This window comes from Babylonia areolata, chromosome 19 (assembly GCF_041734735.1).
Source record: "Babylonia areolata isolate BAREFJ2019XMU chromosome 19, ASM4173473v1, whole genome shotgun sequence".
NCBI lineage: Eukaryota > Metazoa > Mollusca > Gastropoda > Neogastropoda > Buccinidae > Babylonia > Babylonia areolata.
Window position 1 is genome coordinate 701512 of NC_134894.1, and position 22425 is coordinate 723936.

Here is a 22425-nt window from a genome sequence, read left to right on the forward strand (position 1 = left end):
TACCATCCTTAAAGTTACATTTAATTGAATATAATAGTCATGTCACTACCTACCTTAACGTTACATTTCATGGAATGTAATTGTCATGTCACTACCTTCCTTTACGTTACATTTCATGGAATGTAATTGTCATTCACTACCTTCCTTTACGTTACATTTCATGGAATGTAATTGTCATGTCACTACCTTTACGTTACATTTCATGGAATGTAATTGTCATGTCACTACCTTCCTTTACGTTACATTTCATGGAATGTAATTGTCATTCACTACCTTCCTTAACGTTACATTTCATGGAATGTGATTGTCATGTCACTGCCTTCCAGAGGAGCAGGAGTTGGGAGGGGGGGGAGTATTCAGGGGCTCAAGAAAACATCTCTTCTTGCTGTAAGATTTGTGTTGATTAAAAATCATGAATTTAGAATATTTGGTGTAGACTTTGTTGTGGCATTTCCAGAAGGGAATGAGTGTTGGGAGAATGAGGGCCGATTCCACTTCTGTCACAGTCACTGAGGCCCAAGACACATGCAGAGTTTTCTGGGCTGAGCTGGACTTTGGTCTGGGACAGTGTTTACACTGGCTGGACCCAGGCTGCAAACAAGCCGCACTTGGCTCTGCTTCTGTGGTGAGCAGAGCACCGCCCTAACTAGACTACTGCATTCCAGAAATCCCTGCCCTTGCCATGACCTTGCTTATAAACAGCCTCAGTGGCACTGCATGCACCCTGCCCATCCCACTCTTTTCTCTTCGCTGGAAGCTCCACATGGTCAGTGATTATTTTTGCTGGATTTTTCTCATCACAGTAACAGAAATTGAGCACAGAAAATAGCCCATAATGTGTGTGGACTGCAGAAGAAACAAAACTTTTGATCCAAGTTTGGTTTGAAGACCACACTCAAAGATTAATTAAACAAAGAGAAATATTGTGATCTTTGCTCATGCGTATGTATACATACATGCCTACATACATGCAGTTTGTGTGTGCGTGTATGAGAGAGAGAGAGAAGTGTGAGAATGTTGGTTTGTGTGTGTGTGGCTGTACGATGGTCTGATTGAGCTCAGCTATTGCTAGCACTGGTTAAATGAACTGTCACCATTTTCCAGTGATGTTTGCTGCTAACACTGGTTAAATGAACAGTCACCATTTGCGTGTGAATGACTGGTGCAAAAGCGCTTTGTCTCTGCACAAGATTCAGCACTATATAAATACCATTATTATTATTATTATTATCATTTTCCTGTAATGTTTGCTGCTAGCACTGGGTTAAATGAACAGTCACCATTTTCCTGTAATGTTTGCTGCTAGCACTGGGTTAAGTGAACAGTCATGTTTTCCTGTAATGTTTGCTGCTAGCACTGGGTTAAATGAACAGTCACCATTTTCCTGTAATGTTTGCTGCTAGCACTGGGTTAAATGAACAGTCACCATTTTCCTATAATGTTTGCTGCTAGCACTGGGTTAAATGAACAGTCACCATTTTCCTATAATGTTTGCTGCTAGCACTGGGTTAAGTGAACAGTCACCCTTTTCCTGTAATGTTTGCTGCTAGCACTGGGTTAAATGAACAGTCACCCTTTTCCTGTAATGTTTGCTGCTAGCACTGGGTTAAATGAACAGTCACCCTTTTCCTGTAATGTTTGCTGCTAGCACTGGGTTAAATGAACAGTCACCATTTTCCTGTAATGTTTGCTGCTAGCACTGGGTTAAGTGAACAGTCATGTTTTCCTGTAATGTTTGCTGCTAGCACTGGGTTAAATGAACAGTCACCATTTTCCTGTAATGTTTGCTGCTAGCACTGGGTTAAATGAACAGTCACCATTTTCCTGTAATGTTTGCTGCTAGCACTGGGTTAAATGAACAGTCACCATTTTCCTATAATGTTTGCTGCTAGCACTGGGTTAAATGAACAGTCACCGTTTTTCTGTAATGTTTGCCCATTCCAGCTTCATCTTTCCGCACTGGCCAATCCTTGAGACCAGTAGTTTTTTACTTCTGTTCCATTTTCAGGGTGCAAACCAGGAACATAGTAGAGCCATGTGCTGTTTTGTGAGCGATGCCATGATGCATTTCTGAAAGGCTGACTGGGTGTCTGGTTGGAGTTAGGCATGGTTCATAATTTGTAGTGTAAACACTCATGCTGTGAGATCACGGTTCACAAAACACCCAGCACAGGCTGTAATGTAAACACTCATGCTGTGAAATCACGGTTCACAAAACACCCAGCACAGGCTGTAATGTAAACACTCATGCTGTGAGATCACGGTTCACAAAACACCCAGCACAGGCTGTAATGTAAACACTCATGCTGTGAAATCACGGTTCACAAAACACCCAGCACAGGCTGTAATGTAAACACTCATGCTGTGAGATCACGGTTCACAAAACACCCAGCACAGGCTGTAATGTAAACACTCATGCTGTGAAATCACGGTTCACAAAACACCCAGCACAGGCTGTAATGTAAACACTCATGCTGTGAGATCACGGTTCACAAAACACCCAGCACAGGCTGTAATGTAAACACTCATGCTGTGAGATCACGGTTCACAAAACACCCAGCACAGGCTGTAATGTAAACACTCATGCTGTGAGATCACGGTTCACAAAACACCCAGCACAGGCTGTAGTGTAAACTGCCTTACTTCCTTGGTACAAAGGTTGATCCCAAAGTCTCACTTCTGACAACATGGGAAATATCATGAAATTAGTGGTGGGTACAAAGGTTGATCCCAAAGTCTGTCACTTCTGACAACATGGGAAATATCATGAAATTAGTGGTGGGTACAAAGGTTGATCCCAAAGTCTCACTTCTGACACATCATGGGAAGTATCATGAAATTAGTGGTGGGTACAAAGGTTGATCCCAAAGTCTCACTTCTGACAACATGGGAAATATCATGAAATTAGTGGTGGGTACAAAGGTTGATCCCAAAGTCTCACTTCTGACACATCATGGGAAGTATCATGAAATTAGGGGTGGGTACAAAGGTTGATCCCAAAGTCTGTCACTTCTGACAACATGGGAAATATCATGAAATTAGTGGTGGGTACAAAGGTTGATCCCAAAGTCTGTCACTTCTGACACATCATGGGAAATATCATGAAATTAGTGGTGGGTACAAAGGTTGATCCCAAGGTCTGTCACTTCTGACAACATGGGAAATATCATGAAATTAGTGGTGGGTACAAAGGTTGATCCCAAAGTCTCACTTCTGACAACATGGGAAATATCATGAAATTAGGGGTGGGTACAAAGGTTGATCCCAAAGTCTGTCACTTCTGACACATCATGGGAAATATCATGAAATTAGTGGTGGGTACAAAGGTTGATCCCAAAGTCTGTCACTTCATTAGTCCAGCAAAAGCCCAAACATTGCTATGCACCCCCATCAACAATACTTAGTAAATATCTGCAGCTGTTTTGTTTCTTTTCTTTCTTTTTTTTTCTTCTTTTTTTTCCTTCCCAATCTGCACTGTTTTTGTGGCATTACTGTTGTTCATTCTGAGTTTGCCATACATGGCCACTATCGGATTTGTCTGTCACACTCCATGTCTTAGCAGTGCACAGGGAATTGTCGATGTTAGTTTGATAGGAGGCCACACACCAGAAGAGACCCTGCACTACTGCTGAGTCACTTCGGTGGAGTTAAGTTGTTGCTCTTTGAAGCCAAAAACGAAAACTATTGATAATACATATGCCCTAACTTGAGTGACTTCGCTTAATAATAAGCAGTCACATTAAGCTGACAGTTCTTTGGCCTTGATCAGCAGTATTCTTAATCTCAATAACATTAAACCATGTAAGTGGACACCTCGTTTACTTTGACTTTGTGTGTCCCAGTAAAGTTTTCCCCAGTAAGTTGACACTAATGTACAGTATGTTCAGTTCTCTCCCCAGCAAGTTGACACTAATGTACAGTATGTTCAGTTCTCTCCCCAGCAAGTTGACACTAATGTACAGTATGTTCAGTTCTCTCCCCAGCAAGTTGACACTAATGTACAGTATGTTCAGTTCTCTCCCCAGCAAGTTGACACTAATGTACAGTATGTTCAGTTCTCAGGTGTCCTCTGCCCAGCACACAGCAACAGTCCGCTGCTTTCAACTCCCAGACATAAAATCATAACTGCATGAAGTATGATTAAACACCAAGCTGGTGCTGGCCAACAGAGGAGTGACACCAGCCAATCTCTTTGTTCTGAGAGAGTTGGAACAGTGTACTACATCACATGAATAAACAATGAGGCCAAAACAAATGATGAAGAATCAGTAAAGGGTGGTAACTCTCTCCATTCACAAGGCACACAACTGGAAGTCAATGCTGCCTGTGCCACCGATTGAGCCAGCACACAGGCAAATGAAAGGGACATTGGAACAAAGCCAGACACCCCAGGCTTGCCCCCACACCCATCAATACACATTTACACCAGTACACATTCACACCAACACACATTTACACACACTACACTGGAAAAAGACTCCCCACATTATTCTACAAAGTAGAGGTAATATGGGATCACATGTCCAGATTTAGAGACAGACACATGTTTTCCATAATGGACTACACTCGTTGCCATGGGTTCTTTTTCAGTGCATGCTGCACATGGTACCTCAGTTTGTCATCTCATCTGAATGTGTGGACGCTCCGTTTGATTTCCCAGTCAAAGTTGGGAGAAAGGTGGAGAGGATTCCAGCCCAGATCCTTGTGGACTCTGTGTTGGCAGATAGGCGTCATCATTCTGCCACCTTCCTCCAGGAATACACAAAATAGACACAAGTGCAAGCGCTGTAATGCACATGTAGTTGAAATTTAACACATGAACCAACAAAGGGCTGATGAACTTATGTGACAAAATCATGAATGCAAGAAAGACCTAAACAAGCAAACAGAATAAAATGAAGAGGAAAATGAATGAAGCAAAAACAGATCTTTCTATCCTAAGTAAAAGAGGAAATAAATGAATGAAGCAAAAACAGATATCTTTCTGTCCTAAATAAAAGAGGAAATAAATGAATGAAGCAAAAACAGATCTTTCTGTCCTAAATAAAAGAGGAAATAAATGAATGAAGCAAAAACAGATCTTTCTGTCCTAAATAAAAGAGGAAAGAAATGAATGAAGCAAAAACAGGGATCTTTCTATCCTAAATAAAAGGAAAGAATTGAATGAAGCAAAAACAGATCTTTCTATCCTAAATAGAACAGGAAATAAATGAATGAAGCAAAAACATTGATCTTTCTATCCTAAATAAAATAGGTAAGAAATGAAGCAAAAACAGATCTTTCTATCCTAAATAAAAGAGGAAAGAAATGAATAAAGGAAAAACAGAGATCTTTCTATCCTACATGAAACAGGAAATAAATGAATGAAGCAAAAACAGAGATCTTTCTATCCTAAATAAAAGAGGAAATAAATGAATGAAGCAAAAACAGATCTTTCTATCCTACATGAAACAGGAAATAAATGAATAAAAGAAAAACAGATCTTTCTATCCTAAATAAAAGAGGAAAGAAATGAATGAAGCAAAAACAGGATCTTTCTATCCTAAATAAAAGAGGAAAGAAATGAATAAAGGAAAAACAGAGATCTTTCTATCCTAAATAAAAGAGGAAAGAAATGAATGAAGCAAAAACAGATCTTTCTATCCTAAATAAAACAGGAAATAAATGAATGAAGCAAAAACAGGGATCTTTCTATCCTAAATAAAAGAGGTAGAAATGAATGAAGCAAAAACAGATCTTTCTATCCTAAATAAAAGAGGAAAGAAATGAATAAAGGAAAAACGGAGATCTTTCTATCCTACATGAAACAGGAAATAAATGAATGAAGCAAAAACAGATCTTTCTATCCTAAATAAAAGAGGAAAGAAATGAATGAAGCAAAAACAGATCTTTCTATCCTAAATAAAAGAGGAAATAAATGAATGAAGCAAAAACAGATCTTTCTATCCTAAATAAAAGAGGAAAGAAATGAATGAAGGAAAAACAGAGATCTTTCTATCCTAAATAAAAGAGGTAAGAAATGAATAAAGGAAAAACAGAGATCTTTCTATCCTAAATAAAAGAGGAAAGAAATGAATAAAGGAAAAACAGAGATCTTTCCATCCTACATGAAACAGGAAATAAATGAATAAAGGAAAAACATTGATCTTTCTATCATACATGAAACAGGAAATAAAGGAATGAAGCAAAAACAGGGATCTTTCTATCCTAAATAAAAGAGGTAAGAAATGAAGGAAGGAAAAACAGGTATCTTTCTATCCTAAATAAAACAGGAAATAAATGAATAAAGGAAAACAGATCTTTCTATCCTAAATAAAACAGGTAAGAAATGAATGAAGCAAAAACAGGGATCTTTCTATCCTAAATAAAAGAGGAAATAAATGAATGAAGCAAAAACAGGGATCTTTCTATCCTACATGAAACAGGACAGAAATGAAAGAAGCAAAAACAGGGATCTTTCTATCCTACATGAAACAGGACAGAAATGAAAGAAGCAAAAACATGTATCTTTATATCCTACCATCAAACAAATAAGAAAAGAAGACAGAAATTCACACCATAACACTGAAGAAAAGACAAATACAAATATTGAAATAAAGCACACAAACTTATCATGCAATGACTTTTCTATATATATGCATGAAAATGTATAGTATACATGTAGCCGTGTACTGAACCGAGTGGTTCTATTAGGGGACGGTACAAAAGAACTAACTAAATGATGATTTACTGTATTAAAGGATAGACAAGAATTCCCACGCACAGGCCAGGAACATATAGAGGCCAGTCACAACTGGTTTTTCTATTGTTTTATTTACAATAGTTATGAGAACATAAGAAAAGAACTAAGAGGAAGACAATGAGAGAAGAACTAAGAGAAGATATAAGAAGAGAAGACAGTGCAGTGCCGCGACACCGTGACTGGTCGAGCAGTGAGGGGGTTGTCTGGCGAGGAGGACAAAATGATGTCAGCGGCTTTGCGTTCAAACCGGGAATGGCGTCACACAATCGGCGTGGGCCGTTGGAAGTCCAGCGGGTTAGTTGCGAAAACTGACGTCAGATGTAGCTTGTGTGTGAAACAGTTTTTTGAAGCAAGCAGAGTGCTTGGTTACATACAAATATCCCTAATAATCAAATGCATTAAAAAGATACACATAAAATTATGCACATACACACTTTCAATTTCTCAGACAGGTGTCACTGTGTTTTGACCATTTCATATATGCTACACCTCATCTAGGCAGATCTACACCGTGAGTAGAGAGGGACTGTGGAAGATCATGGCCAAGTACGGATGCCCTCGGAAATTTATTTCCTTGGTCAGCCAATTCCATGAAGGCATGCAGGCTCGAGTCCAGGACAATGGCGAAACATCTGCTCCTTTTGCTGTCACAAATGGTGTCAAGCAAGGCTGCGTCCTGGCTCCAACGCTGTTCAGCCTCATGTTCTCTGCAATGCTTACTGATGCCTTCAGAGATGGCGATGTTGGAATCGGCCTAAAGTATCGAACAGATGGCAAGCTGTTTAACCTCAGAAGGCTTCAAGCAAAAACGAAGGTCATGACAGACATCATCAGAGACTTTTTGTTTGCTGATGATTGTGCCCTCAACGCTGGATCTGAAGCTGACATGCAACTCAGCGTCGACAAGTTTGCCACTGCCAGCAGGAACTTCGGCCTTACCATCAGCACGAGGAAAACTGAAGTTCTCCATCAGCCAGCCCCAGGGAAACCCTACGTTGAGCTCAACATCACAGTCAACGGTCAGAGACTCAGTGCGGTGGAGCGGTTCACATACCTTGGCGCACACTGTCACGAAATGTGACAATTGACGATGAAGTGAACGTCAGGATTGCAAGAGCAAGCGCAACTTTCGGTAGACTCAATGCAAATGTCTGGAACAGAAGAGGCATTAGTCTTGAGACCAAGCTAAAGGTCTACAGAGCAGTAGTTCTCCCCACACTACTGTACGCCTGTGAAACTTGGACAGTGTACCAAAGACATGCCAAGAAGCTGAACCACTTCCACACAACATGCCTCAGGAAGCTACTGAACATCAAGTGGCAAGACAGGACCCCAGACACAGAGGTGCTCGCAAAAGCCACCCTTCCCAGCATCTTCACCATCCTGATGCAGTCCCAGCTTCGCTGGGCTGGACACGTGGCACGCATGCCAGACCATCGGCTGCCCAAAAGGCTCTTCTATGGCGAGCTGCAACAAAGGAAGAGATCACACGGAGGTCAGAAGAAGCGCTTCAGAGATACCCTGAAAGTCTCTCTGAAAGCGTTTGATATCAACCCTGACTCCTGGGAGGAATCTGCAGTGGACCGTGACAAATGGCGCGCTGCTGTGCACAAAGGCGCCAAGTTGTGGGAGGCCAACAGGACTGCTGCAGCTGTTCAGAAGAGGCAGGCCAGAAAGTCACGGGCAAACAAGCTCCCTGACAATGGTATGCCTGTCTTTGTCTGCCCCAACTGTCAGCGAACATTTCGTGCGCAGATTGGACTATTCAGCCATCTGCACATTCACAGATAGATTCATGAGCATCCTCCCCCCCACCCCACCACCACCCTGCCCCCATCCCCCAGCTGGATGACAACGATGGTCATCATCGATCTCGATGGACACACCACCACCATATGCTACACCTCATCTAGGCAGATGCATGACAGCAACATAACTCAACATGCTGGTCAGACCTTTATTACTGTATGCATGTATAATTGTGTAGCTATCAGAGTGGTTTTCATTTTCTGAATTTGGCCAGAGGACAACGCTTAGGTTGCCATGGGTTCTTTTTCTGTTGCCCAAGTGCCCATATACTGCACACACAACTTGGTTTATCTTCTCATGTGAATGACTAGATCAGTAGATGCTCAGTTTGATTTTCCAAACTCTGGAGAAAGGGCAAGACCGGGAAGTGTAACCAGGCCCTGACGGCCACTGCACTGGCAGATAGCTATGTTTTGACTGTTGTAACCAGACCCTGACAGCCACTGCACTGGCAGATAGCTATGTTTTGACTGTTCTGACACCTTCCTTCTTCAATACGCACAAAGACGCTTAAGTCATCACATAAATATACATCCACACACATAAACATATCATTTACAGAAAGAGAGAGAAAGAGAGCAGATAAATTAATACATTTATACCCCAAAACTAAATTGGAATCATGAAGACCTGCAAGCAACCGAGCTTCACAAAATAAATTATACATGTAAACTTATAAATGAAATTTAACAAATAAATATTGATTATGCAGAAGCAGATACACTGAGTGAAATTGATCACAGCGGTAACAGTTTGTGGTCTTACTGCATGTTGAGAAAACCCACTGCATGACGCAGTCAAAGAACCAAAAGGCAGCCGTCTAGGACGAGGAAGATCATGAATGGGGCAAGCAGAAGACACAATCCAGCTAGTATGCCGACTACAAGACCTGAAAGAAACAAAAGAAATGGAGAAAACCCCCGAAAACCTCAATCCTCTATTCAACACAGCCATTTGACCCACTCTAGGAAGACATTGTCGGGAATGGCCAGAGTGCAAAACTGATGCGGAAATGAAGCTACTCATAGAAGAAAACAGTAAAGAAGAGGACATCATCATATACACAGATGGCTCAGTCACCAAAGACCAGTTCAGTTGGGGATTCACTGCGAAACAAAATGGAAAAACAATTAGGGAAGAGAATGCTGCCTACAAAGTCACAACCTCCAGCCTAACGATGGAAGTTGAAGCTGTGACACATGCCCTCCAGTGGCTATCGTCCATCCATACGCCCGGAAACCAACATGCCATGATTCTAACCGACTCAAAGAACCTCATACAGAAAATTGAAAATGGAACGGGAAGCCCAGAGTGGCATAAGGCAATGCGCAACTTTCAGATTAAAAAGCTTACATGGTCATACTGCCCAGGACATGCAGGTGTTAAGAGAAATGAGCGAGCTGACAGACTTGCTGGTAACGCAACAACAACGAGCAGCCTACATCTAGGAAAATGGGAAATCCTCAGAAAAGTCAAAGAATATAAAAAAAGAACAGGTACAAGGCCATCACACCATTGATCGCCTCAAAGAAATAAAGGCAGAGAGAGGGAGCGGCCGTAAGTCTAGCATGAAAGGTAGAGCACGATGCCAGTTTGCAAATCAAACAAATATCGGCATCGTTTCCAAACCAACATTGCGCAAATTTCTTTAAAACGGAACAGAGTCTCTGTGAGCTTTTCCAAATGCAATAGACTGAGCAACTGACACACTAGACGCCATGTTCTTGGCATCAGAGATCTTTTCCCATCCCTCTTGCGGCCAATCAGTGGCAGCCTCTGTGCATGGTGTATGTGTGTGTTTGTGTGTATGTGTGGGTCTGTGTGATTGCGTTTGTGCATGCGCGAGGGTGTAAGTGTACACAAGTGTCAGGAGAGTTCTGTGCACGTGCGTATGTGTGTGTGTGTGTGGGAGGAGGAGGGGGGGGGGTGAAGGGTGGAAGGGGGGAGGGTAGATGATGAGGTATGTGTGTGTATGCATGCCTACACTGTGGGAGCAACGGAATATTGGAACGTGCGAGTGTGCATATATATATCTTTGTATATATATGTGTGTGGGATTGGGGGTGGGGGATATGGGCGTATGTGTGTGTGCTTCAGTGTACAAGTAAGGGTTCATTTGTGTGTGTGTGTGTGTGTGCCGCGGAAGCTGCGATACGTAGACTAGAAATGAGTGTGTGGAAGAGGGCGGTAGAGGAGGTGCAGGGTAATGTGTGTGTGGGGGGGGGCGGGGGGGGGGGGGGGGGGGGCGGTGGTGGTGGTGGTGGTGCTTATTTATCATAATTGTTTTATTTATTTATTTATTATTATTATTATTATTATTATTATTATTATTATTATTATATTACTACTACTTAAAAAAACAAACAAACTATTATTTATTTATTTATGTACGCTTATAGTTGACTTCATCAAGTTTTTGCGCCTTATACATATTATTATTGTTATTAGTAGTTTTTTTTGTTAAAAAAAAAAGTATTTATCTATTATTCATTCACTTTTTCACTTCACTGACTAAGCGCGTTGGGTTACGCTGCTGGTCAGGCATCTGCTTGGCAGATGTGGTGTAGCGTATATGGATTTATCCGAACGCAGTGACGCCTCCTTGAGCTACTGAAACTGAAACTGAAACTGATGATCACCGATCTAAAGATAGACCAGTGGTTGATGACCCATACTTTGTGACATTGGAAAAGTCGCGACTTTCTGACATTGGAAAAGTCGATTTTGTGACATTAGAAAAGTTGATTTGTGACATGAGGAAAGTCGATTTGTGACATGAGGAAAGTCGATTTGTGACATTAGAAAAGTCGATTTGTGACATTAGAAAAGTCGATTTGTGACATGAGGAAAGTCGATTTTGTTAGTCGGTTTTGTGACATTGGAAAAGTCGCCTTTTGTTTTGATCCTCGTGGTGTCAAAGACGTCTGTGGTGACGTCACATGATGCGGAAGAATGCGGATGTCCCGAAGTAAATTGAAGAGCGGAGTACGACCATTGTTGTCGATAAACTGTGAACCAACATGGCGCCCAACAACGCTCCATATCGAAGAGAGTCACGAGCACGTCGGTTTGTAAACAGACTGAGGGACAGAAGTGAGATCAGTCCTTTCTACAAATATGTACTTTTCTTCACAAACTTCATCTTTTTGGTGAGTAGTAACTGAAACAAACAGCGGACAGAAAATGGTATCCCGATACTTTGCTGTAACTTTCGAAGTTTTGTTGATACAGACCCGGATGCATGAAGTGTTGAAATGTAAATGTCTGCCAGTCGTCCTGACGATGGCAGTATATCCATTTACCCTTGGTTAGAGCTGAACATGAAAAACACATCATGTAGTTAGTTTAGTTCGTTATTTTCTGCTTCATCGTTGACAAACAATGACAAGAAAACAATGAGAAAGTGAATCACATTGACAATCATTTGAGCCACACCCACACACTCACCACGCAGTCTCTTTGGAGAATTTTCATTCTGCTTCAGATTTGATTCAGTTTCTCAAGGAAGCATCACTGTGTTTTTCATCAGTGTGGTTGAAACTCTCATTGTTAAAATGGAATAAGTATTTTTGAAAATTACAAACTGTTACTGTTAGTCACACACCATGGTGACAATGTATTACAAATGAAAGTGATTTTTGTTTGTTTGTTGTTGTTTTTTGGTATGGTTGGGGTATTCTTGTCAGTATGTGTTTTAATTGTATATTGCTGTCTGCATTGAAATACAAAGAGACAAAACAGAAAGAGGGAGGAATTCTTATCTTATATGATTTGAATTCATTAATATTTATTGTTAAGTTGCCTGCTGACTGAACTAATTTATCAAATTATCATTCAAGTTATTATAAGATAATCATTTTAAGAAATAAAACATTTGTAAATACTGATTTATGATATTTAAAAATGATAGGCCTCTGAACAGGCTGTTGCACGAATGACAGTCTCTGTCACAAGTCACACCGCTGGATTGACTCTGTGCTGTTTGAACTGTAGCGTTCCTTTCTGCAGGTCTGCTTTCCTTCTGCTGCAGACACCAGTCTTTCTTCTCCAATCTATGAATACTGGTAAACTTTCAAACAGAGAGATATATCAGTTGTATCTGAAAATCATTTATTCTAATCCAAATTCACACACACAGACACACACACACACTGACATACACATGTACATGTATTATGTATCAGTCACCATACACACAGAGACAAAGACACACACACACATACACACACACTGACAAGCGTGGGTGAGGGGGGAAGATGACAGAATGGTTTAGATGTTTATCTGCCAATACTGTGTGTGTGAGGGTGTGCTGACAAGCGTGGGTGAGGGGGGAAGATGACAGAATGGTTTAGATGTTTATCTGCCAATACTGTGTGTGTGAGGGTGTGCTGACAAGCGTGGGTGAGGGGGGAAGATGACAGAATGGTTTAGATGTTTATCTGCCAATACTGTGTGTGTGAGGGTGTGCTGACAAGCGTGGGTGAGGGGGGAAGATGACAGAATGGTTTAGATGTTTATCTGCCAATACTGTGTGTGTGAGGGTGTGCTGACAAACGTGGGTGAAGGGGGGAAGATGACTGACTGGTTAAGATGTTTATCTGCCAATACTGTGTGTGTGAGGGTGTGCTGACAAGCGTGGGTGAGGGGGGAAGATGACAGAATGGTTTAGATGTTTATCTGCCAATACTGTGTGTGTGAGGGTGTGCTGACAAACGTGGGTGAAGGGGGGAAGATGACTGACTGGTTAAGATGTTTATCTGCCAATACTGTGTGTGTGAGGGTGTGCTGACAAGCGTGGGTGAGGGGGAAGATGACTGGTTAAGATGTTTATCTGCCAATACTGTGTGTGTGAGGGTGTGCTGACAAGCGTGGGTGAGGGGGGAAGATGACAGAATGGTTTAGATGTTTATCTGCCAATACTGTGTGTGTGAGGGTGTGCTGACAAGCGTGGGTGAGGGGGAAGATGACTGACTGGTTAAGATGTTTATCTGCCAATACTGTGTGTGTGAGGGTGTGGGTTCAATTCTGTCTTGCCCTTTCTCCCAGGTTTGACGAGGAAATCAAGTTGGGTGTCTGCTCTTTTGGATGAGACAATAATCTGAGGTCTGGTGTGCAGCACAAAGTTGGCACACATAAAGTTTTGTTCAAAATTCCATAGAGGAAATCCACTCTGATAGGTACACAAACATATATTGTACACAAGGCCGGACTAGCAGGTTAGGTTCTGCTGCTGTTCAGGAATCCACCAAACAGATGTGGTTTAGCATTACTTATGAATTTTTCCAAGTGCAGTGCAGCTTTGTATAATAATCAAAATTGATGGCACAGTGTTATTAACTTAGACTCCTTGAGAATCAAACTGAGACTGAAGCAAACATTCATGACACAACTCACACAACACTGTCATTCCAGTACAGTACATATTACTCATCAGCCACCACTATTTTCACACATAAGAAAATGTAAATCCCTTTAAACAATACCTCTCTGAAAGTGTCTTGAACAACACAAACCCCAGCTATGTTGAAATGTGATGGTTTTTACATTGATGCATTCTAAGCTTGAGACAAGTTTCTTATTGTGACTTCTTAACATGCTTTCTTCATTTCTTTTCACTTTGGAGAATCAAAATGATTCAGTCCAACATGTTTTTCAGCTCTTCAGTCATGAGAAGCGCTGTTGCAATATAACACAGCGAGCTGACAACTCTGAAAGCATCAACAGCGCTAACAATTGCACGTGCACAAATTTGTTTACACCTGACTGATTATCAAAATGAACAATCCCCAAATCCATTGCATGTGATATCAATTGCTCATTCCAAATAGCAGGTTTGACATTGGACTTGTGATCCAGTGTATAGCAGTGATGATGGGTGGAGGCCCTGTGGTGTTGTGTTCCTGCACTTGACTGGTTTTCCTCACTCCACCCAGGTGTGGATGGCTACCTGACCACTGTTGGATTAGGTTAAAATGGTGGAAGGAGAGGATTGGGCCCCACCTTCCTATGCAAGCCCCAGACACATTGGATAGGAATTTGCTGCCCCTATCGGCCTATGGCAAATGCTAGACACAGTGGATATGAATTTACTGCCCCTATGCCAAGCCCAAGACACAGTGGATATGAATTCACTGCCCCTATGCCAAGCCCTAGACACAGTGGATATGAATTTACTGCCCCTATGCCAATCCCTAGACACTGGATATGAATTTACTGCCCCTATGCCAAGCCCAAGACACAGTGGATATGAATTTACTGCCCCTATGCCAAGCCCTAGACACTGGATATGAATTTACTGCCCCTATGCCAAGCCCAAGACACAGTGGATATGAATTTAGTGCCCCTATGCCAAGCCCTAGACACTGGATATGAATTCACTGCCCCTATGCCAATCCCTAGACACTGGATATGAATTTACTGCCCCTATGCCAATCCCTAGACACTGGATATGAATTTACTGCCCCTATGCCAATCCCTAGACACTGGATATGAATTTACTGCCCCTATGCCAAGCCCTAGACACAGTGGATATGAATTTACTGCCCCTATGCCAAGCCCAAGACACAGTGGATATGAATTTACTGCCCCTATGCCAAGCCCAAGACACAGTGGATATGAATTTACTGCCCCTATGCCAAGCCCTAGACACAGTGGATATGAATTTACTGCCCCTATGCCAAGCCCAAGACACAGTGGATATGAATTTACTGCCCCTATGCCAAGCCCTAGACACAGTGAATATGAATTTTTTGCCCCTATGGCAGTAAAAGGTATGGGTCCTTTAACCTTGACTTTCAGCTTTGGAGAGGGGTAGTTTCAGTTTCAGTGTGTCAGAGCATTCACACAGATCCATTAATGTATTTTCACTACACCACAACTGCTGCAAAAAAAGAAAAAAAAAGAAGAAAAAAAAAGCAGAAGCGGATGTTTGACCTTCACATAAACGTAATGTGCTTGATCAAAGCCTATGCTGGGTTTGTGTAAAACAATAATATAAAAATGAAATAGAATAATAAGACAAAATAAACAAATACATAAACTTTGGAATGCACTTTCAAAACCTAAACTTAAAAGTATACACCTACCCTCTTTATAATTCAAGAATCTTCTTGTCATTGATGAAGTTTTTTTGATTTTTAAAATTATTTTTTGAAAAGATGAAATGTTATTTTTAAGATTATATTACTGATTTGCTGTTGTAAATGAAACATCAGTGAAAGTGAATTAACATTGAAGGTGCTTAAATAACAGCCATTCATTACCAAGCCACCGGAAAATAACAGTGTACATTATAGAATGTGTTCCGATGATGGCTTACAGGTGTTTGATGTAATGTGTTTGTGTGTGTGTGTGAGGCAGCTGGCAGGTATCGCCATGACAGTGGTGGGGACCTATGTGTTGGTGCTGAAGGAGAAGACAGTGACGTACTTTGTGGAATTCCTCTTTGACCCCAGCTGCCTGATGTGTCTGGCTGGCTCTGTCACTGTGCTGGCTGCCTTCCTTGGCTGTGGCGGAGCTCTCCGTGAAAACATGACCTTCCTCCGAATTGTCAGTTCTTCTTATGTGTGTGTGCGTGTGTGTGCGCTAACAGAAAGATTTTGTTTTTTAATTCTCACTTTTCAATTGCCATCTTTGGTTATTCTGTATACTGTTCTATTGTGCTTGAAAGTTTCTTTCTCTTTTTTACTTGTTTATGAAAACTAGATGAGTCTATGTAGCATACATAATAACCTGGTTCTGGTTTTCTGTGTGCATACTTGTGTATATAACTGTGTGTTCATGTGTGTCTGGTAAACTTTTACAAATTCATTTTCCTTGTCAAAACCAAACTTGGCTTAGTTATAAAAAAAAATCAGTAATGTCCACACATTTCAATCTTATGGTAATGATGACAATAAAAATATACATTATATAGCACCATTTCTCTCCAAGAGCTCAGTGTGCTTTGCTTGAAAGAAAAAGTTACAAATAACACGAATCATTCATGACCACAGTTTCTCAAGTCCACTTGAGGTGGGGAAAAATGTGATCAGTACATGGGACTTGGAGCCACATGGTCTGCATTGTTTTGAAGTACTTGAATTTGCTGAAGAAGATTTTGTGCACAGCCTGTGAGAAGAGAATTATAGTGTCAATTCGTGACGGTACAAAAACAGAAATAAGAGTTTTTGTAGTTTCAACAGAAAGGTACTGACAGATAGTGTTAATCCGACAAAGTTCACAATTGACTGCTCATCAGATTGACTACCTGAGCGTGAATACTGAGGTTTGAGTCAAGAAGGACTCCAAGGTTCCTTGCTGATTTAGAAAAGTGAACTATGGCATCACCAACTACCTAAGAGGCAGGGAAATAGACAGATGTGGACATTCTTAAAGAGAAAATAATCATAGCTTCAGTTTGTTGAATGTCATCCAGGATTTAACATCAAGAATGCAGTATTGCATTGACTGAATCAGACTGTCTGTTTGGTTAGGTTCTGCAGAATTTTGTAGCTGAGTATGATCAGCAACAGAGTGATGAGGAACAGAATGACCAGATATGACATCAGAAAGAGGTGCAGTGTACAGAACGAACAGAAGGGGCTCAAGACAGAGCCTTGTGGCACACCACAGGAGATCAGGATTGGATCAGACTTAAAGTTGTTAACAGAGATGATCTGGAAGCGATTGGATAGGTATGAAGACCAATTCAGAATTGTTGAATGAATCCCAAATACGAGTTCCAAGTCTGGAAAGGAGTATGCTGTGGTAAGTTATGCAGATGATTTGTGTGCTCTTCAGGGAGGGGCACAGAAATTATGAAGAAGGAGAAATATTTCCACAAGTTGTTTTACTTTTCCATTTTTATTTCTTTTCCACAAAATTGAACACATGCTACCTCTGTGCATGTCATGTGGATTTTGTCGCCTTTTCCTGAGAAAAAAGAATAAGGCTTTATGGTTTTCATGCCAAATGTAAGTTCAAACAATATACAGTATGGTGTAGTTCTGTTTGTGATGTGTACAGGACACCATTTGACACATTGTAGTGCTAAGTGTGTTGTGTACAGCACACACTGTGTACCTTGTTTGTGATGTGTACAGAACACCATTTGACACACTGTAGTGCTAAGTGTGTTTTGTACAGCACACACTGTGTACCTTGTTTGTGATGTGTACAGAACACCATTTGACACACTGTAGTGCTAAGTGTGTTGTGTACAGCACACACTGTGTACCTTGTTTGTGATGTGTACAGAACACCATTTGACACACTGTAGTGCTAAGTGTGTTTTGTACAGCACACACTGTGTACCTCACCGTTGTGCAATATGTGTGTGCAGTACTACTGGCTGCTGTCAATCTTGCTGCTGTTTCAAATCATCATCATCATCTTCGCCTTCATCTTCTACTTCATGGAGGATGTGGCCCAGAAGCTCAACATCTACCCAGAGAAGCTGCTGCGTGACGCCATCATCAAGTACCGCGAGGACGTGGACATGAGAAACTTCATCGATGACATGCAGGAATTTGTGAGTGTGTTAGCGTGTGTGCATGAGAACTCCATTGATGATGTGGTGTGTGAATATGTGGACATGAGAACTCCATTGATGATGTGGTATGTGTGAGTATGTGGACATGAGAACTTCATTGATGATGTGGTGTGTGAGCATGTGGACATGAGAACTCCATTGATGATGTGGTTTGTGAATATGTGGACATGAGAACTCCATTGATGATGTGGTATGTGTGAGTATGTGGACATGAGAACTTCATTGATGATGTGGTGTGTGAATATGTGGACATGAGAACTCCATTGATGATGTGGTATGTGTGAGTATGTGGACATGAGAACTTCATTGATGATGTGGTATGTGTGAGTATGTGGACATGAGAACTTCATTGATGATGTGGTGTGTGAGCATGTGGACATGAGAACTCCATTGATGATGTGATGTGTGTGAGTATGTGGACATGAAAACTTCATTGATGATGTGATGTGTGTGAGTATGTGGACATGAAAACTTCATTGATGATGTGATGTGTGTGAGTATGTGGACATGAAAACTTCATTGGTGATGTGGTATGTGTGGATGTGGACATGAGAACTTCATTGATGATGTGGTGTGTGTGAGTATGTGGACATGAAAACTTCATTGATGATGTGGTGTGTGTGGATCTGGACATGAGAACTTCATTGATGATGTGGTGTGTGTGAGTATGTGGACATGAAAACTTCATTGATGATGTGGTGTGTGTGGATCTGGACATGAGAACTTCATTGATGATGTGGTGTGTGGGGATGTGGACATGAAAACTTCATTGGTGATGTGGTGTGTGGATGTGGACATGAAAACTTCATTGATGATGTGGTGTGAGGATGTGGACATGAGGACTTCACTGATGATGTGGTATGTGTGAGCATGTGGACATGAGAACTTCATTGGTGATGTGGTGTGTGTGAGTATGTGGACATGAAAACTTCATTGATGATGTGGTGTGTGTGAGTATGTGGACATGAAAACTTCATTGATGATGTGGTGTGTGTATGTGGACATGAAAACTTCATTGATGATGTGGTGTGTGAGGATGTGGACATGAAAACTTCATTGATGATGTGGTGTGTGTGGTTGTGGACATGAGAACTTCATTGATGATGTGGTGTGTGAGGATGTGGACATGGGGACATGAGGACTTCATTGATGATGTGGTGTGTGAGGATGTGGACATGAGAACTTCATTGATGATGTGGTGTGAGGATGTGGACATGAGGACTTCATTGATGATGTGGTGTGAGGATGTGGACATGAGGACTTCATTGATGATGTGGTGTGTGAGGATGTGGACATGAGAACTTCATTGATGATGTGGTGTGAGGATGTGGACATGAGGACTTCATTGATGATGTGGTGTGTGAGGATGTGGACTTGAAAACTCCATTGATGATGTGGTGTGTGAGGATGTGGACATGAGGACTTCATTGATGATGTGGTGTGTGAGGATGTGGACATGGGGACATGAGAACTTCATTGATGATGTGGTGTGTGTGGATGTGGACATGAAAACTCATGTAATTGAGGACACGTGTGTGTGTGTGAGGATGTGACATGAGAAAAGGAGGGACACACATTGACCACACAGACACAAACACACACACACATTGACACACACACTCTCTCCCTTTCTCACACACACACACACACACACACACACACATACACAGTCACACACACACACACACATAGTCGCACACACACAGTCACACATACACACACACACACACACACACACAGGGACACACACACAGTCACACACACACTCTCTCTCTCACACACACACACAGTGACACACACACACACACAGTGACACACACACACACACAGTGACACACACACACACACACACACACACACACAAAGTGACACACACACAGAGTGACACACACACTCACACACACACACACACACAGAGTGACACACACACTCTCTCTCTCTCACACACAGTGACACACACACACACACACAGTGACACACACACACACACAGTGACACACACACACACACACACACACACACAAAGTGACACACACACACACAGTGACACACACACTCACACACACACACACACACACACACACACACACACACACAGAGTGACACACACACACACACACACACACGGTGTGCAGATGACGACTGTGTGTGAGGGGAGTGATGCCACAGAGGCTGTGTGTTTCAGCTGGACTGCTGTGGGGTGAGCAATGATGAGGAAGGGTTCCGTGACTGGAACGAGAACAAGTACTTCAACTGTACCGGCATCAAGAATCCTATCGGGGAACAGTGCTCTGTGCCGTACTCCTGCTGCGTAAAGCAGGCCGTAAGTCTATTCCTTGTGCCACTGTAGTGTGTCTTGTCTGTTCCCTGTGTCCTATTATGTGTCTGTCTGTACCCTGTGTCACTGTAATGTGTTTGTTCCCTGTGTCACTAAAAAGTGTCTGTCTGTTCCGTGTATCACAGTAATGTGTCTGTCTGTTCTCTGTGTCACTATAGTGTGTGTCTGTTCCCTGTGTCATTCTGTTCTGTGTGTCACAATAATGTGTCTGTCTGTTCCCTGTGTCTCGAAAAAATGTCTGTCTGTTCCTTGTGTCACAGTGATGTGTCTGTCTGTTCCCTGTGTCACTATAATGTGTCTGTTCCCTTGTCACAATAATGTGTCTGTCTGTTCCCTATGTCACTATAATGTGTCTGTTCCCTGTGTCACTATAATACTATAATGTGCCTGTTCCCTATGTCACTTTAATGTGTCTGTTCCCTGTGTCACTATAATACTATAATGTGTCCGTTCCCTGTGTCACTATAATGTGCCTGTTCCCTATGTCACTATAATGTGTCTGTTCCCTGTGTCACTATAATACTATAATGTGTCCGTTCCCTGTGTCACTATAATGTGTCTGTTCCATATGTCACTATAATGTGTCTGTTCCCTGTGTCACTATAATACTATAATGTGTCTGTTCCCTATGTCACTATAATGTGTCTGTTCCCTATGTCACTATAATACTATAATGTGTCTGTTCCCTGTGTCACTATAATGTGTCTGTTCCCTGTGTCACTATAATGTGTCTGTTCCCTATGTCACTATAATGTGTCTGTTCCCTGTGTCACTATAATGTGTCTGTTCCCTGTGTCACTATAATGTGTCTGTTCCCTGTGTCACTATAATGTGTCTGTTCCCTATGTCACTATAATACTATATTGTGTGTTCCCTGTGTCACAATAATGTGTCTGTTCCCTATGTCACTATAATGTGTCTGTTCCCCATGTCATTATAATACTATAATGTGTCTGTTCCCTGTGTCACTATAATGTATCTGTTCCATATGTCACTATAATGTGTCTGGTCACTATAATGTGTCTGTTCCCTGTGTCACTATAATGTGTCTGTTCCCTGTGTCACTATAATACTATAATGTGTCTGTTCCCTATGTCACTATAATGTGTCTGTTCCCTATGTCACTATAATACTATAATGTGTCTGTTCCCTGTGTCACTATAATGTGTCTGTTCCCTGTGTCACTATAATGTGTCTGTTCCCTATGTCACTATAATGTGTCTGTTCCCTGTGTCACTATAATGTGTCTGTTCCCTATGTCACTATAATGTGTCTGTTCCCTATGTCACTATAATACTATATTGTGTGTTCCCTGTGTCACAATAATGTGTCTGTTCCCTATGTCACTATAATGTGTCTGTTCCCCATGTCATTATAATACTATAATGTGTCTGTTCCCTGTGTCACTATAATGTATCTGTTCCATATGTCACTATAATGTGTCTGGTCACTATAATGTGTCTGTTCCCTGTGTCACTATAATGTGTCTGTTCCCTGTGTCACTATAATGTGTCTGGTCACTATAATGTGTCTGTTCCCTGTGTCACTATAATGTGTCTGTTCCCTATGTCACTATAATGTGTCTGGTCACTATAATGTGTCTGTTCCCTGTGTCACTATAATGTGTCTGTTTCCTATGTCACTATAATGTGTCTGTTCCCTGTGTCACTATAATACTATAATGTGTCTGTTCCCTGTGTCACTATAATGTGTCTGTTCCCTGTGTCACTATAATACTATAATGTGTCTGTTCCCTATGTCACTATAATGTGTCTGTTCCCTATGTCACTATAATACTATAATGTGTCTGTTCCCTGTGTCACTATAATGTGTCTGTTCCCTATGTCACTATAATGTGTCTGGTCACTATAATGTGTCTGTTCCCTGTGTCACTATAATGTGTCTGTTCCCTATGTCACTATAATGTGTCTGTTCCCTGTGTCACTATAATACTATAATGTGTCTGTTCCCTGTGTCACTATAATGTGTCTGTTCCCTGTGTCA

General features: G+C 41.5%; 1 protein-coding gene and 1 long non-coding RNA gene across 2 annotated transcripts in view; one reads left to right on the top strand and one right to left on the bottom strand.

Annotated features, from left to right (window-relative positions):
* Positions 1–42: 42 nt before the first annotated feature.
* Positions 43–275, bottom strand: LOC143293352 (uncharacterized). The gene is made up of 2 exons (XR_013056748.1): positions 141–275; positions 43–95 (listed from the first exon to the last, which is right to left on the bottom strand). It is a non-coding gene; the product is annotated as an uncharacterized LOC143293352 (long non-coding RNA).
* An 11266-nt stretch (positions 276–11541) lies between these two features.
* The window catches only part of LOC143293353 (tetraspanin-33-like), a 34214-nt gene continuing 23330 nt past the window's right edge, over positions 11542–22425 (top strand). Inside the window, exons 1-4 of the mRNA XM_076604158.1 lie at positions 11542–11700; positions 15911–16099; positions 17874–18062; positions 20269–20406. Coding sequence (XP_076460273.1) covers positions 11572–11700; positions 15911–16099; positions 17874–18062; positions 20269–20406 — 645 coding nt within the window. The 5' untranslated portion in view covers positions 11542–11571. The remainder of the gene's footprint in view (positions 11701–15910; positions 16100–17873; positions 18063–20268; positions 20407–22425) is intronic.